The sequence below is a fragment of the Chlorocebus sabaeus genome, chromosome 2 (genome assembly GCF_047675955.1).
Source record: "Chlorocebus sabaeus isolate Y175 chromosome 2, mChlSab1.0.hap1, whole genome shotgun sequence".
NCBI lineage: Eukaryota > Metazoa > Chordata > Mammalia > Primates > Cercopithecidae > Chlorocebus > Chlorocebus sabaeus.
Window position 1 is genome coordinate 97,631,528 of NC_132905.1, and position 16,458 is coordinate 97,647,985.

Genomic DNA, 16,458 nt, shown 5'->3' on the forward strand with positions numbered 1-16,458 from the left:
GATGTGGGCTCCAGACCCTGCAGGCAATTGAGAGCGTGGTTCCCTTGGGGATCCGGAGTCTAGGGTCACTTCCGCGCCTCAGCACTCTTCCCACGCCCGCGTGCACTCTCGTGGCTCTCCGGCTGGTGAGAATGTCGCGCCCGAAGGTCAGGGGCGTGGCGCCCGGGCCTTCGAGTCTCCCCTGCGCGCGGCTGGGCGCGGGGCGCAGGGCTGGAGCGGAGCACGCGTGTTGACTGAATGAATGAACGAACGGCGCTCCAGAGCCCTCTCCCGGTGGAATGACAGTGCAAACCCAGCGTTTCCGGCGGCAGAGTGGCGGGGGCCACCGGGCGTGGCGGCGCGGCCAGGGTCGAGTTTCGCTTCCTCCCAGCCCGGGGGAGGAGCCCGCGCGGCTGTCCCCGCCCCGGCCCGCCCTCGGCCCGCCCCCGGCGCCGCGCGGAACTCGCGGGTTCGGAGCCGCCAGCTGAGGTCAGAAGGAGGCGTCTGCGCCGACCGAGGCCGCCGCACGCCAGAGCCGGAGTCGGAGCCGAGGGGAGCAGGGGTCGGAGCCCGAGCCCGAACCGAGCCGAGCCGGAGCCCGAGCTAGCGGCGGAGACCGTGCCCCCGCCTCGGCCCCGCGCCGCCGCGGCCAGGCCCGGCATGGAGGAGGAGTGCCGGGTGCTCTCCATACAGAGCCACGTCGTCCGCGGCTACGTGGGCAACCGGGCGGCCACGTTCCCGCTGCAGGTACGCATCGGTCCGCAGCCCGGGCTTACGTAACCCGAGCCCGTGACCTTGGCGGGGCTGCCCGAGACGAGCCTCAGTTATCCGAAGGAGGCTTGGGAGCTGCGGGCAGAGCCTGGCGCTGGCGCCCGGGAGACAGGCGCAGGATGGGTCGCCCGCTCTGCTTGGCTTGCGGGGGCGGAAGCGGAGGGCTGAGCGCTCTGGGGGCCCCTGCGGGTGGGAAGTGTCCGGCGTCGGGGTGCACGGGTAGGAGGGAGCCCTGTGCACTAGCTGTGGCGCAGCCGCTCGTCCTCGCCCCTTCCCGCCGATCGGGCCGACTGCCGCGGGGGCGGGGGGGGGCGGTGGTGAGGCTCCCGGAGGCGAAGAAATGCCGCAGAACCCCGAGGAGTCCCGGAGCAGTCACGCGAGCCGGGACCTTGCCCCGCTGGAACGCAGAGGCGGACGTGGAGCTCGAGGCGTTAGCGCGCTCACCTGCTGGGCCCCTGTGGGTCAGGAGGTCGGGAAGAGGGAGGAAGACGCCGAGTGAGGTCACGGTGCCCACGAAGGTGGACTCCACTCTTGGCCTGACCACGCCAGGAGGTGGCCAAAGGGAAGAGGGTGGGGCGGGGACTGCCTTGCACCCTCTGGCAGAGCGGCATCCCTGCAGGTGTTTGCTCTGACGAGGAAAAGCCCCAAAAACAGTTCGGGACTGTGCGGATCGGCTTTAGGGAGCCACTTTTTAAAACGCGTTAGCCCACGGCTTCCTGGTTGCAGCTAAGTGGCCCGTGGAGGGGTAAGAGAGGCCTGGGTGCAGTGGCATGGGTGTCACGCAGAGCCGAGGCAGAACCAGGACGACGGGCACTTCCTGGCCTTGTCGAGTCAGCAGGAGGGCTGGGGGTGCCCTGCAGGGTGGTGGTTCGCCCATGCTGCCCACCTATCGCCTGGTCCTTGGGGATGGGAGCAGGTATGCCCGGTCCGTGTGCTGGGCCCCGCGGGATGTAAAGAAGGGCCACTTGGGCACGGTGGGGCCTGCGGTGCGGGCTAACCTGGGAGGAAGGCAGGAAGGGGGGAGCAGAGCTTCGGTGGAATCTGAGGGCTGACCTAGGCATGCCCCCAGGAGGACCGAGCAGAGTTGAGTGTGGAAAGGTAGAGGGTTCAAGTCCAAAGTGAAGTGGAAGTCCTGTTGGGCAGGGTGCTGTGCTTCACAGGCGGTCTCACTTGAGCCCGTGTTCCAGCCAGCTGCTGGCAGACCCTGCCTGGGACCGTCAGGGTGCACAGGTTCTGTGGCCCCGGCTATTAAGCAGTGCTCTGGGACACTCCTAGCTTGAGGCGGGTGGGGGAGGTCACCACAGGCTGGTGGATTGCTTGGGCAGAGTCAGAAGTAGGACTGGGCTTGGGAAGAAAGGTGCAGGGTCCCTACAGCAGGGGCAGCCAGGGAGTGTGGAACCAGGGGGCTCTGAGGACAGCATCCACTGTCTTGGCAGAATTGTGCAGGTCTTGCAATGTCTGTCCTGTCCCTCCTTCCGTCCACCTCCTACTTCACTGGGCAAACTGTTTCTTTCTTTGACTCACCTGGGATACCCCAGCAATGTCCCTTGTTCTCTAACTCCCAGTGACTCAAGGGAGGGGTGTCCTCTGATTGCTCACCTCAGGTGGAGTCTCGTAAGGATGGTGCTGCTCTTCCTACCTGAGGTCTCCCCAGTGCCCGGCGTCCTTACCTGTGGGCTCCACAGGGTTCCATGCAGGCGTTTTGCTCCCATACCCCGACGTCCAATACCGGCTGGACAAGGAGAAACAATACGATGAGGGAGGGGCTGAGATGTCCGCGACCCAACCAGCCTGGACCAGCCTTAGTGGGCACAGGAGGGACTGGGAGACAGAGCCTGGAAGTGGCCTTGGGGCTGGTGTTTGCCGCTTCCAGCCGCAGTTCCAAGGGGAAGCGTCCCCAAAGTCTAGAGCTGCTCTTGCAAGAGTTTGTTCTTGATTTTGATCATCATCGTATGGCTTAGGACTCCAAAGCCTTGTTCACATGGCTGAATGTAGGGAAAGAAAACTTAGAAACCGGCAGAACAGAGCCTCTGGCTGAGCCCCAGAGATTTGCCTCAATGCTACTTGGAATGAGACTGGAGAATGGCTCAGGGGTGTGGCGTGTAGCAGGTGGCTGGAGAGGCTCCTTATGGGGACTGACCCAGGTGTCTGGGGGTCCCACCTCAAAGCAGGTGTCTCCTCATCTTGGAATTCCAGCTGAGGGATCTGGCCCTGGTTTCTGAGCCTTCCGGAGTCTCACCTGCAAACTAGGCACAATACCTGCTTGCAAGATAGCACCAGGGCTCCTTGTGCCCTTCATGCCAGACTCGGGGTATGCCCATTGCCAGGGAGCTCCCACTGATTCCCTGTGAGTGTAGCACAGGTTTGTCATGACTGGACCATCTGCACGTCTGGACTTCAGAGCTATTCTCCCCAGCCACTTTCTGCCAGGTCCTCTCCATGTGTCGCTCTGCAGCCAGGAGGCAGCCTCCCTCCCTGGGCAGAGCAAAACCTTGAGCCTGTGTTTGGATTTTGTTTCTGGGCCTAAGCCCAAGGTTCATTTTAGTGGCAGAGAACTTAAGGAGGGAGCATGTTGGCATGACCAGTGCTGGCAGGAGGTAAAGTGTGTCAGGCAGCATGATTTGCGTTTGCAGATTGAACGCAGAGAGCAAGGGCAGGCTCGAGGTCTAGGGGTGCATGGAGAGGAGCCGGGGGGCTGCCTGAGTCAAGCATAGACCTGCCCAAGGACAGGCCATGGGATGCGCCTTGGGGTGGGGCACTTCCCCGCTGCTCTGGCTTGGATTCTAGGCAGGAAGGAGTGGAGGGAACGAGTGACTGCCCTTCCACATTGGTAGGACTGTTTCCTCTTGGGTGTAGGAAACCTCAGGCTCTTCCAGGGCTGGGAGGTTTGGCTCTTTGGAGCGCTGGGTGGGTATGTGTGGAAAGCCTTCCCGGCTCATCAGTTCAGCAGCTCACGTGTTTCTATAGGCCTCACTTCGTGGAGGAGATCCCGGGCCCTCAGGGCAGCTTCCCAACCCCCTTTGTCCTATTGCTTCCATAACCCTAAGGTACACAGCTGTAGGGTTATAGATGAGTTTGCTGGAGTAAAAATACCGTCGGCAGCCTTAGGATCATGTAGGAGTTTGCCCGGACTGCCATAACCAGGTGGCTCACTGTAGCAGAAATTCACCTCTCATAGTCTGGGGGCCAGAAGTCTGAGAGCAGGGTGTGGGCAGGGCCATGCCCCCTCCATGTGAGGGTCCTTCGCGGCCTCCTCCGGCTCTTGGTGGCCCCAGGCTTCTGGGGCTTACAGCCAAATCACTCCAGTCTCTGTCTGTGTCCTCACGTGGCCTCCGCCCCGTGTGCTCTCTGAAAAGCACACTTGACATGGGATTCAGGCCCACCTGGATCATCTGGTGTGATCTCACCTTGGAATCTTACATCTGCAAAGATCCTTTTTCTTTTTCTTTCTTTCATTTTTTGTTTTGTTTTGTTTTTGAGACAAGGGTCTCGCTCTGTCGCTCATGCTGAAGTGCAGTGGTGCAATCTTGGCTCACTACAACCTCCCCCTTCCAGGTACAAGCAATTCTCCTGCCTCAGCCTCCTGAGCAGCTGGGATTACAAGTATGTGCCACAACACCTGACTAATTTTTCTGTATTTCTTTTTAGTAGAGATGGGGTTTTGCCATGTTGGCCAGGCTGGTCTTGAGCTCCTGACCTCAGATAATCTGCCCGCCTCAGCCTCCCAAAGTGCTGGGGTTACAGGTGTGAGCCACCGTGCCCGGCCCAGATATCCTTTTTCCAAATAGAATCCCCTTTGCAGGTTTCAGTTAAACATACCCTTCGAGGGTCCAGCATTCAGTCTGGAAAGAGCTTTCCTTCCAGTAGGAGCCTTCAGAGAAATTTGAAAGTGGCACAAACCAAGGGGTGAATTAAAGGCCCAGAAGTTGATGACGTCAAGCTGTCCTTTTCGGAAACGAGGGGAGCAGCACAGCCACGAGTCTCCAAACTGGGCTGTGCAGAGATTGTCCTGAGTACATTGAAGGCCAGTAGCTGCCCTGTGGGGAGAGGCAAGCCTGTCCTGACACTGCGTCCCATCCAGGTGGAGAGGTAGTGGCTCCCGTTGGCTGGGTGACGTCCGTGTCCTTCATCTGTCAGCCTCTGGAGCAGCTGAGGCCAGGCACCAGGCACTGCCGCCTCAGACATAAGTGACCCCCGTGCTACAGGACCACAGTGCACGTGTGCTCTCATAGGGCCGCTCCTAGGGAGGAGGCTGTAGACATCAGGCATTAAATGATTGAATTCCATGGCTTTGTCAATCTAACTTGGGGCCTTAGCTCAAGACCCATTTAAATACCACATTGCAGAGACCAGAAGGCAAGACCATGGGACTCCCTGCAGCCCCCACCACAAGATGCTGTGAGGTAGCGGGCTCCGTCCGGGGCCTCAATGCCATGCGTGCTGGCAGGCAGACTGTGGCTCAGACATCCCACAGGAAGAAGCAGGGGGCTCCCTGCCCTGGAACCCTGGATGTCAGCACCTGCTTTGACTCCTACCTGCTGAGTGACGTTGGCAAAAGTAGCTGCGGCAGAGGTCGAGGGTCCCACCTGCTTACTGGGCCCCGCTTCTATGGGCAGGAGCAGAAGCTGCAGAGCTTTGGGACTTCAGCACTTTAGCAGCTCGTGGATGCGAGCAGTGAGTCACCCCGGGCTCCCAGAGACGCACGATGGGGTCCCAAGAGGGTTGCTTGAGGGCCCTCAAGTCAGGAGCTGATTTCTATCCTCGAATATTTAAGAATCCCCAAGCCCAGGTGCGGCGGCTCACACTTATGATCCTAGTACTTTCAGAGGCCGAGGTGGGTGGATCACTTGAGCCTGGGAGTTTGAGACCAGCCTGGGCAACACAGCAAGACTCCATCTCTACAAGCAAAAAAAGCTGGCTATGTGACTCACATCTGTAGTCCCACCTCCTTGGGAAGCTGAAGTGGGAGGATCACCTGAGCCTGGGAGGTGAAGGATGCAGTGACCTGTGATGGTGCCACCGTACTCCAGCCTGGGTGACAGAGTAAGACCCTGTCTCAAAAAAAAAAAAAAAAAAAAGTAAAAAATAAACATGTATGGAAATACAATGTATTTTTAACCAGAAAGTTGACAGGGAATACCAATGCACTAGGTAGACCCTGTCTCAAAAAAGAAAAAAGAAAAAAAATATCCCCTGCTCTGCAAGGTGGCCTCTTCTTCAGAGATGTGTCATCGCTGGGGGTTCTCTTGGGGAAATGGTCAAAACGCCTGGTGTTGGCTGGGCGCGGTGGCTCACGCCTGTAATCCCAGCACTTTGGGAGGCCAAGGCAGGCGGATCACAAGGTCAGGAGATCGAAACCAATCCGGCTAACATGGTGAAACCCCATCTCTACTAAAAATACAAAAAATCAGCCAGGCATGGTGGCGGGCGCCTGTAGTCCCAGCTACTCGGGAGGCTGAGGCGGGAGAATGGTGTGAACCTGGGAGGTGGAGCTTGCAGTGAGCCAAGATCGCACCACTGCGCTCCAGCCTGGCAGACAGAGCAAGACTCCGTCTCAAAAAAAAACCAAGAACAAAACAAAACAAAAATCTAGTGTTTTGAAAAACCTTTACATTTTTTCTTAGAATTCCTAGGATAGAAAGAGCCTTCTATTTCTTGAGAACTGCACTGGTAAGATCCTGGAAGAATACCACCCTGCCTTTTAAAAGGCATCATTTTTGCCTTAACATTTTTTAAGGTGACTTGCATTTGCAAACAGCACAAAAAAGCCAGTGCTGGGCCAGGCATGGTGACTCACACCTGTAATCCCAGCACTTTGGGAGGCTGAGGTGGGTGGGTCATCTGAGGTCAGGAGTTCGAGACCAGCCTGGCCAACATGGTGAAACCCCATCTCTACTAAAAATACAAAAAATAGCTGGGCGTGGTGGCACACTACTGTAATCCCATCTACTCGGGGGTCGTGGGGGGGAGCCGGTGAGGAAGGAGAAATGCTTAAACCCAGGAGGTGGAGGATGCAGTGAGCCGAGATTGCACAACTGCACTCCAGCCCAGGCGACAGACCAAGACTAAGCCTCAAAAAAAAAAAGAAAAGGAAAAAAAAGAGCCAGCGCTGAAGTGTGCCTCCTTCCTGCCTTGAGTGGCCCTCACTCACTTCCCTAGAGGTGATGCTGGTGCTGCAGGTTGGAGATGCTTCTGAGCGTCCTCGGAACGTTCCCACGTGCTCTCCGGGCCACGCTGGACAGCTGGCTTTCCTCCCGTCTAGTTGAGATTCTCTCTCTCTCTCTCTCTCTGGCCTCTGCCAATCCCTGGGTCTGAGCCAGAATGTGTCCCAATCCAGGAAACAGGTGTTTTTTTCTGGTATTTCTTCTTTTTCTTTACTCTTTCTCCAAGAAGGAACAAAATTTTGGCTAGTTTCTTGCTTTTCTGACTCTCTTAGTTTGGGACTGAGGTTTCCGTTATTCCTGTTTGGCTGTCATGGAGAAAAACAGGAACTTATCGGTCCCATTTTCCTTTTCTCCTTTTTTTTTTTTTTTTTTTGAGACCAAGTCTCACTCTGTCACCCAGGCTGGAGTGCAGTGGTGTGATCTCAGCTCACTGCAGTCTCCACTTCCCGGGTTCTTGCCATTCTCCTGCCTTAGTCTCTCGAGTAGCTGGGACTACAGGCAGGCTCCACCACGCCAGGCTAATTTTTGTATTTTGTCTTTTTTTTTTTTTTTTGAGACAGAGTCTTGCTCTGTCGCCCAGGCTGGAGTGCAGTGGCATGATCTCGGCTCACTGCAAGCTCCGCCCCCCAGGTTCACGCCATTCTTCTGCCTCAGCCTCCCGAGTAGCTGAGACTACAGGCGTCCGCCACCATGCCCAGCTAATTTTTTTGTATTTTTAGTAGAGACGGGGTTTCACTGTGTTAGCCAGGATGGTCTCGATCTCCTGACCTTGTGATCCGGCCACCTTGCCTCCCAAAATGCTGGGATTACAGGCATGAGCCACTGTGCCCAGCCAATTTTTGTATTTTGGTAGACACAGGGTTTCACCATGTTGGCCAGGCTGGTCTTGAACTCCTGACCTCAGGCGATCCACTCGCCTCGGCCTCCCAAAGTGTTGGGATTACAGGCATGAGCCACTGCACCCAGCCTATTGGTCCCATTTTCTGATCTATTTTTCCCTCTTGCCTCTGGCTTTAGCCCACATCGGTGCATATGTGTATGTGTATGTGGTTGTGCATGTGTGTACATGGTGTGCATGTGTGTACTTTGTGGGTGTGCATGTGTGTACATGGTGTATGTATGTGGGTGTGCATGTGTGTACATGGTGTGCGTGTGTACATGGTGTGTGTGTGTACATGGTGTGTGTGTATGTGGGTGTGCTTGTGTGTACATGGTGTGTATGTGGGTATGCTTGTGTGTACATGGTGTGTATGTGTGTACTTTGTGTGGGAGTGCATGTGTGTACATGGTGTATGTATGTGGGTGTGCATGTGTGTACATGGTGTGTGTGTATGTGGGTGTGGTTGTGTGTACATGGTGTGTATGTGGGTATGCTTGTGTGTACATGGTGTGTGTATGTGGGTGTGCTTGTGTGTACATGGTGTGTGTGTACATGGTGTATGTGGGTGTGCTTGTGTGCACATGGTATGTGGGTGTGCTTGTGTGTACGTGGTGTGTGGGTGTGCCTATGTGTACATGGTGTGTATGTGGGTGTGCTTGTGTGTACATGGTGTGGTGTGTGCACATGGTGTGTGTGGGTGTGCGTGTGTGCACATGGTGTGTACATGGTGTGTACATGGTGTGCATGTGTGTACATGGTGTGCGTGTGCATACATCGTATCTGTGCATGTGGGATGCATATGTGTATGGGGGATGTGTGCACGTCTGGGCATGCCTGTGTCATGGGAAGCATGTGTGCACGTGTGTGTGTGCGATGTGTTGCTCTGCAGGCCCCAGTGTTGGCCGACCCCCCGTCTTTCCTGTGACTGACTTCCCCCTTCTTAGGAGGCTTGGCGTGACTGGCATTCTCTGGAAAGGGAGGGGCGGATCTGCAGAGCAAGCAGCTTCAGGGACACTGGGGCTGCTGACTGGCTTTGTGGCTTCTTGGCCTTGGTGTCTGTGGGTGCACACCCACACAGAGCTTTTGAAATGGAATCATGCGCGCCCAGTTCACAGAGTGAGTGACGCCGAGGAATAAGAACAGAGGGAACTTCTCAAGGAGAAAGGAAGAAAGGAGTTGTCAGAGATGGGCTGAGCAAAAAACCATGCGATCCGTTGAGGAGGGGCCGGCAGCGCCTCCCTTCCTGCCCACAGAGCAGCCGCCTTGTGCCCGTCTATTCCCCGGCTCTGCATGGGGTCTCTGTTTTAAAGGGTTCTGTGGCCAAGACAAGCCTGCCAGTCCCTGTCCCTGTCCTTGGCCACTTCTCTTGGCAGCTTTCCCCATTCCTGAAGCAGGTGGGTAGCCCTGCTCAGCCTCTTGTCCCATCTCCTTACCTGTGACAGTTGCCAAGCCACTGGGAATGTGGTCACCCTAGGACAGCTAAACAAGGAAACTGCGGTGCACACAGGTTTGGCTAACCCCAAGGGCCAGTTGCTGTGTGGGAGCGAGTTCCAAGGGGCGGAAGGGAGCCAGCACTAGGTGGAGCTCTGCTGGCCAGGGCACAGGGAGGAACGGCCTCCAGGAGGAGGGTGCAGCGGGTGTGAGGCCCTGTGGAGCCAACTTTGGAGCTAGAATAAGGTGGCATTTTTGCTGCATGCTGTGGGGTGGATGGGGCCTGAGGTCACACCAGGGAGCCCATATGGGGTCAGGAATGTTGCTTTGGCAGTCCCTGGACTCAGCCCCCAGCTGTCTGGCCATCTGGGCGCTTCTGAGCCCAGCCATGACCTCTGCCTTCCCTTAGCACTTTGCAGTGAGCCCAGCACCCAGCAGCCCCTGACCAGCCAGTGCACAGTGCGGCACTGTGAACCTGGAAGTAGGGGGCTGGGTGTCCGTGTGCTCTGGGGGCCCAGGCGATGGGCCCTGGAGCTGTGAAGACTGAGTCACGGGTGGGTGAGGGATGAGGGGAGACTGCTCTGGGGGGGCTCAGGGCCATTTCTACCAGAAATTCCACTTGGAGTTTGTAGGACGAAGGACATGGTTGACCTGGATTGTAGGGCTGACCAGTGACAGACAGTGGGAGGGACACGGGGTGCTCGGGCCCCGGGTTGATCAGGGTGAAGCAGTCACGTGATCTCTCCCATCCTCTGTCCTCATTCTGATTTCCCAAACTGGTCAGAGGTCTCTGCAAAACAAGCTACAGGGAGGGTTCTGCTTCTGCGCAGCACTCACCCAGCTCTCCCCCAAACGCCTGGAACTAGGGTGGTCAGGCTGGGGTGGAGGAGCTGCGCTGGAATGTTCCAGAGCTTCCCCCACTCCTGCCGTTCTGAGTCACTCTGCCTCCCGGGAGGAGGAGGATCAGCTGAGCCACCACACTCACGTAGTGTCTCGCTGTGTCTGCCTGTCTGCCTTACTGTGAGCAGGGTGGAATGCTGCCGCTACCGCGCACGTGGGCCCTGGGAGGAGCCCGAGGCAGCCACTCCCGCACGTGGGCAGGAGGAGGGTTGCTCACAGGACCGGCCCGGCGGAGGGAGGAGGACTGGGGGCTGCGCCTGGCAGAGAAAGAGCTCATGTTGTGGGCGGCAGGGAGAAGGGAGTCCGAGAGCTCGGCAGTGGTTCTGCGGCCTCCGCTGCTCTTGTGGCTGGACCAGATGACTAACGAGGTTGAAAGCCCTTCCCCCGCCCCAATGATTGCCGCCGTGGCCCCCTAACCCCCAACCACAGGAAGTTCCCATGAGGACGTTGGAGCCCTTTCCAAGCCATCCCACTGGCCTAGACTGCTGGGATTATTTTGACCCCCCAGGGCAGAGTGTAGCCATCTGACTGGCTTTCTTTCCTGGCAGGAGACGGGGCACACTCCGGCAGGTGGGGGAGCCCCAATACGTGGCACAGATGAGGGTGCAAGGCCCAGCCGCCCTCTTCCCGCCCCCTGGCTGCAGGCCTCGCGGCTTTTCCCACCCTGGCTCCCCTGTGTGCTTGGCACTTGTTCCCTTTACGTAGTGGCCTTTTAGCCCGCTGGTCCTTCCCAGGTGGCTGGAGCGGACTTATGCCTTGCAGTAGAGGCTGAGCAGAAGCTTGTCCTTCAGACTTTTCGGTGGAGACACCCAGGCTGTTCTGTGGCAGCAGTGGGTTTGCCAGAGACCAGGGACTTTGACCAGGCCTGGCAGGGAGCCCCAATCCTGAAGAACCCTCGTTCTTCGTGTGCTGTCGTGGAGGCTACGTAGGCACAGTTGCAGCAGGGTCTTGGAGGCTGAAAGAAGGACAGTGAGTTGAGAGAGGGGAGCTGGCCAGGCACAGGCGTTTCAGAGCTTTCGGGGGCTCAGAAGGTGCCCAGGGCTCTGCAGCCTAGTGAGGAGTTCACAGGGTGGTGGGCGACCCAGCAGCCAGGGGCATCAGCTGTGGGAGTGGGACGCTTCGGGGGTCTGGACTTCATCCTGTGGACACAGCAGACCCTCAAGGGCTGTGTTTAGAGGGGTACATCTGGAGGTGGGGCTGGGGAATGCACATTGAGGGGAGCTCGGAGCAGAACCGTAGCACAGGCCAGGCATGATGGCTCACGCCTTGTAATCGCAGCGCTTTGGGAGACTGAGGTGGGAGGATCGCTTGAGCCCAGGAGTTCAAGACCAGCCTGGGCAATATAGTGAGACCCCATCTCTACAAAAAATAAAAAATAAATTAGCCAGGCATGGTGAAACATGCCTGTAGTCCCAGCTACTCGGGAGGCAGGAGAATCTCTTGAGCCCAGGAGGCAGAGGTTGCAGCAAGCTGGGATTGTGCCACTGGACTCCAGCCTGGGCAGCAGAGTGAGATCTTGTCTAAAAAAAAAAAACAACAAAAGGAAAACAAAAACAGTAGCACGGTGGTCTGATAAGACCATCCCAGGAAGGGGGATGACGCAGTATTCCACAGCCCTCAGTGGACCCTCACAGCAGGTATGGACATCAGAGAGTCTTGCTCATACCTAACTGAGTGATTTGATTTGATTTGAATTTTTTTTGAGATGGAGTCTCTGTCTGTCACCCAGGCCGGAGTGCAGTGGTGTGATCTCAGCTCACCATAACCTCCGCCTCCCAGGTTCAAGTGATTCTCCTGCCTCAGCCTCCTGAGTAGCTGGGATTACAGGCGTGAGCCACCGTGCCCAGCCCTCATGTCTGATTTAGAATATCTATTGCCAAACTCCGTGGTGTGAACACTGCCACTATGGCTGAAGGTAAGCTACCAGCCTGCTTAGGAAAGAGCTGCGTGGCAGCCTCCATCATGTAGTGTTCCTCCCTCTAGACTCAATAGGCACAAAGAGCTCAGTAGACAACAGATGGGGTAAATTGCTAGTAAACTAGGAAGTAGTGAGGCTAGAGTATTAATAGAGTATTAAGTTTGCTTTTAATATAAGTTATGTAGTCTGGGTGCAGTGGCTGGTACCTGTAGTCCCAGCACTTTGGGAAGCCAAGGGAGGATAATTAATTGAGCTTAGGAGTTCAGGACCAGCCTGGGCAACATAGTGAGACTCTGTCTCAACAAAAAAATATAAAAATGAGCCAGGTGTGGCAGCACGCACCTGTAGTCCTAGCTACTCAGGAGGCTGAAGATGGTGGATCCCTTGATCTCAGGAATTCAAGGCTGTAGTGAGCTATGACTGTGCCACTACACTCTAGCCTGGGTGACAGAGTGAGACCCTGTCTCAAAAAAAAATAATAATATAATTTACATAATTGTAAGTTGTATGACTCAATTTTTTTTTTTAAATAGAGATGGAATCATGCTATGTTGCTCAGGCTAGTCTTGAACTCCTGGCCTTAAGTGATCAATCCTCTAGCCTCGGCCTCTCAAAGTGCTGCAATCACAGGTGTGAGCCACTGTGCCTGGCCACATGACTGTTTTTAGTAATGAGTATATGTAAAGCTGACCTACACTATTGTATCTGGCAATCATGTGACCCAATCCATCTTCAAAGCCAGCAACAGTCGTTGAGTCCTTCTTTAACTTCCAATCTCTGATCTTTCCTTCTGCCCATCAGCCTGAGAAAACTGCTTTTGAAGGGCTCATGTCATTCACTTAGACGCTCCTGGATAAGAAGATCCTCACGGAAGAGAGATCTCATTACACTGACAGGTTTCACCCACACTCAGGGGGTTGCCTGAGGGTGAGTGGAGCCCCTGAAGGTCATTCTTAGAATTCTGCCACCGAAGAGCCCCATAGGCCATTGTAGGGACAGGTTTACTGTAAAATAAGGTGATTCACATACACAGACCAGCGATGCTGTCCCTAACGGGGATCCCAAGCTGGTCCCATCAGTCAGCAGGGCTGCTCACAGGGCACCGGCCTGTCCCTGTTGAAGGCGCTTCCTGTGATGTCTGTGGAGGAGACGGAACTGGGGCCCACGCTCTGGGCGGGAGGGGAGCGTTGTGGAGAGCCCAGCTGCCTGCTGTGCTGAACCTTGGGCCAAGAACCAGTCTGTCCTTGGCTCCCTGGGGGGTGGGGAAAGATGAGGTGTATCAAGCAGGGTCCAGTCCAGAAACAGAAACCAGAGCAACAATTGTGGAGGCCGTTGTTCAGCCAGGTATTGAGAAAACAGAGAAGGCAAAAAGGGAACACAGGTGTCGTGGAGGAGACCCTGCCAGCATCGGCTCCACGCAGCTGACCCTGGGATAAGAGAGAATTGCTGGGCTCTTTAGAACTTGGAGCTGGGAAGGCGGGTATCTGCCAGCTGGCAGGTGCTGGCGGTCTGTGGGGGCATGTGATGAGGAATTCTGCCGGTGGTGGGAAAGCCCCAAAGCGGATTCTGCTGCTGCTATGGGAAGGGACGGTCACTACCGCTGCCCCTGCGGGGAGAAGAGCCCCCGGGGAAGAGTGCCGCTGGCAGAAGCCCATTCTCTTCGCAGGCTTCAGTTTCACACTCTTGGTACCTCCTGGCAGTGCCTGGGAGGGAGCCACTGCTGTACAGAGATGCCAATTCCAGAGGCACGGTCCGGCACAGAGGGATGGGTTCCAGCTGAAGGACAAGTGTAACAGCGGGAGACCCCTTTCTCTGGGGTCCCAGGCTCCTGTCCTGGACCTCGGCACCCCGTCCCGCCATGCATTGTCGTCTTCTGAGTCTGGCTTTGTTTTGCACATGAAGTTGGATGGGTAGACTCTGGAAGCATCCAGACCAGCTTGCAATGCTGATGAATAGGCTGATTTTGATGGGGTGTGTGAAGTGGAGATGCCAGCCCAGAGGCTCAGCTCGCTCGTGCTCTCATTTAAAAGCAGAAAATAGCGACTTCATTCTCGGATACGTTTGCCAGCCCCAAAGGATTAATTATCTACACACCCAGAAGCAGTGGAGCAGAATATTTTGGCAGGATTTTCAGGATTTGTGTCATCGTTGCTTAATATCTGTTTCTTCACAGTCGGTTAGAATTTTAAAGGATTGGAAATAATGCAAGCCATCTGTATATAGAGGCTGTGGATTCGGGCTAGTGCATTTGCAAAGTGCCAATTTTATTTTTTATGTTTATTTTTATGTTTTTTGAGATAGGGCCTCACTGTGTTACCCAGGCTAGAGTGCAGTGGTGCCATCACGGCTCACTGCAGCCTCCACTTCCTGGGCTCAGTGATCCTCCCACCTCAGCCTCCCGAGTAGCTGGGACTACGGGCGTGTGCCACCACGCCTGGCTAATTTCCGTATTTTTTTTAGAGACAGGGTTTTTGTCATGTTGCCCAGGCTGGTCTTGAACTCCTGATCTCAAGCTGTACTCCTACCTCGGCCTCCTAAAGTGCTGGGATTACAGGCATGAGCCAGTGCGCCTGGCCGCAAAGTGCTAATTTTAACTTTTTAGATTACTAAGACTGTTAACGTGTTTCCTTAGTTTAGTGATAATGCTGACTTCAGAGAAAGACCTTGGTGAATACAAATCCTAAGCAGATAGGTCAACTCATCATCACAAAGCAAACCCCACCCAGTGAAGAAACAATTTGAGAAGCCCCAGAAGCCCCTCCCTGGAAATAGCCGCTCTCCTAGTGCTGACACCAGAGGTGGCACTGCCTGGCTTTGAACATGAAGGTGGAACTCAAGGGTGGTTGGCTGTCCAGATGCAGCAGGAAGAGAGGGTTTGGGGCATTCCTGGTGCACGGGAGAGAGTGGGGATGGCCTCCCAAACTAGTGGAGGCCGGTCTTGGCCCCTGGAGATACGGGAAGGAGGCCTCCGCTCCGTGGGTTCTGTCCTCCCTCTCCATCTGTCTGGAACCCTCACCCTTTCCCTCCCTCTCTGTCCTCACGCACCCACTCCCTGTCTCTCACTCAGGCTTTTCAGCCATGTGTGCTGCCCACGGGGCCCTTGGCCTGGCTTCCTCCAAGGGGTGGGGTAGATGCCCACATTTTCACAGCAGAGACGGCCTCGCAGCCTCTGTTCAGTGTGTGGACAGACGGGTGTTGTCTTCGTTTTATTGTTTAGTTTATTAGTCTTATTGAGGGCTTTTGTTGGGTGCGATTTTTGGAATAATGCATGAAGTGCTTCTCCATGGAGGTGCTGTGGGCCGGGCGATGCCCTCCCGGGCTGGTTGCTCCCCAGAGAGGGAAATCCAGCTCCAGATATGCGAAGCCCTGGACGTGCCAATGTCACCTGTGACTTGGGGAGAGTCGTCGGCCCTCTGGCCTGCACCTGGGGGCCCCATGCCGGCCGGGGCTCATTTACTCCCCTCTTCTGAGTCAGTGCCTGCCGGGGTTCGTGGAACCCCAGACCTGGCTCTCTCATGCCTACCTGTTCCTTCTCTGTCTTGCAGGTTTTGGGATTTGAGATCGACGCAGTAAACTCTGTCCAGTTTTCAAACCACACAGGTAAGGTGTTGGCTCCAGCCGCCGGCACAGAGCAGTGTGTGGGAGTGAGGGGCGGGGCGGAGTGCAGGAGTGAGGGGCAGGGCGGAGTGCGGGTGTGAGGGGCGGGGCGGAGTGCGGGAGTGAGGGGCGGGGCGGAGCGCGGGAGTGCGGCTCGGGGCGGAGCGCGGGAGTGAGGGGCGGGCCGGAGTGTGGGTGTGAGGGGCCGAGCGGGGCGTGGGTGTGAGGGGCGGGGCGGGGCGTGGGTGTGAGGGGCGGGGCGTGGGAGTGAGGGGTGGGGCAGGGCGTGGGAGTGAGACGCGGGGCGGAGTGTGGGTGTGAGGGGTGGGGCGGGGCGGAGTGCCGGTGTGAGGGGCGGGGCGGGGTGTGAGACGCGGGGCGGGGCGCGGGTGTGAGGGACGGGCCGGAGCGTGGGTGTGAGGGGCGGGGCGGAGCGCGGGTGTGAGGGGCGGGGCGTGGGTGTGGGGCGGGGCGGAGCGTGGGTGTGAGGGACGGGGCGGAGGGTGGGTGTGAGGGGCGGAGCGTGGGTATGATGGACGGGGCGGAGCGTGGGTGTGAGGCTCGGGGCGGAGCGTGGGTGTGAGGGACGGGGCGGAGTGTGGGTGTGAGGCTCGGGGCGGAGCGTGGGTGTGAGGGACGGGGCGGAGTGTGGGTGTGAGGGACGGGGCGGAGTGTGGGTGTGAGGGACGGGGCGGAGCGTGGGTGTGAGGGACGGGGCGGAGCGTGGGTGTGAGGGACGGGGCGGAGTGTGGGTGTGAGGCTCGGGGCGGAGCGTGGGTGTGAGGGACGGGGCGGAGTGTGCGTGTGAGGCTCGGGGC

General features: G+C 56.9%; 1 protein-coding gene across 4 annotated transcripts in view; it reads left to right on the forward strand.

The window, feature by feature from the left end:
• Nucleotides 1-421: 421 nt before the first annotated feature.
• The window catches only part of PDXK (pyridoxal kinase), a 43,454-nt gene continuing 27,417 nt past the window's right edge, over nucleotides 422-16,458 (forward strand). For 2 of the 4 annotated variants that reach the window (XR_012090937.1, XM_007969539.3), the window contains exons 1-2: nucleotides 10,245-10,493; nucleotides 15,589-15,643. Coding sequence is in view for 3 of the 4 variants with exons in the window: in XM_007969539.3 (XP_007967730.3) it covers nucleotides 10,260-10,493; nucleotides 15,589-15,643 (289 nt within the window). In the remaining variant the exon portion in view is untranslated. Of the gene's footprint in view, nucleotides 727-5,739; nucleotides 5,794-10,244; nucleotides 10,494-15,588; nucleotides 15,644-16,458 lie in introns of those variants that run through there. The other 2 variants (XM_007969544.3, XM_073010931.1) reach the window with 2 other exon arrangements.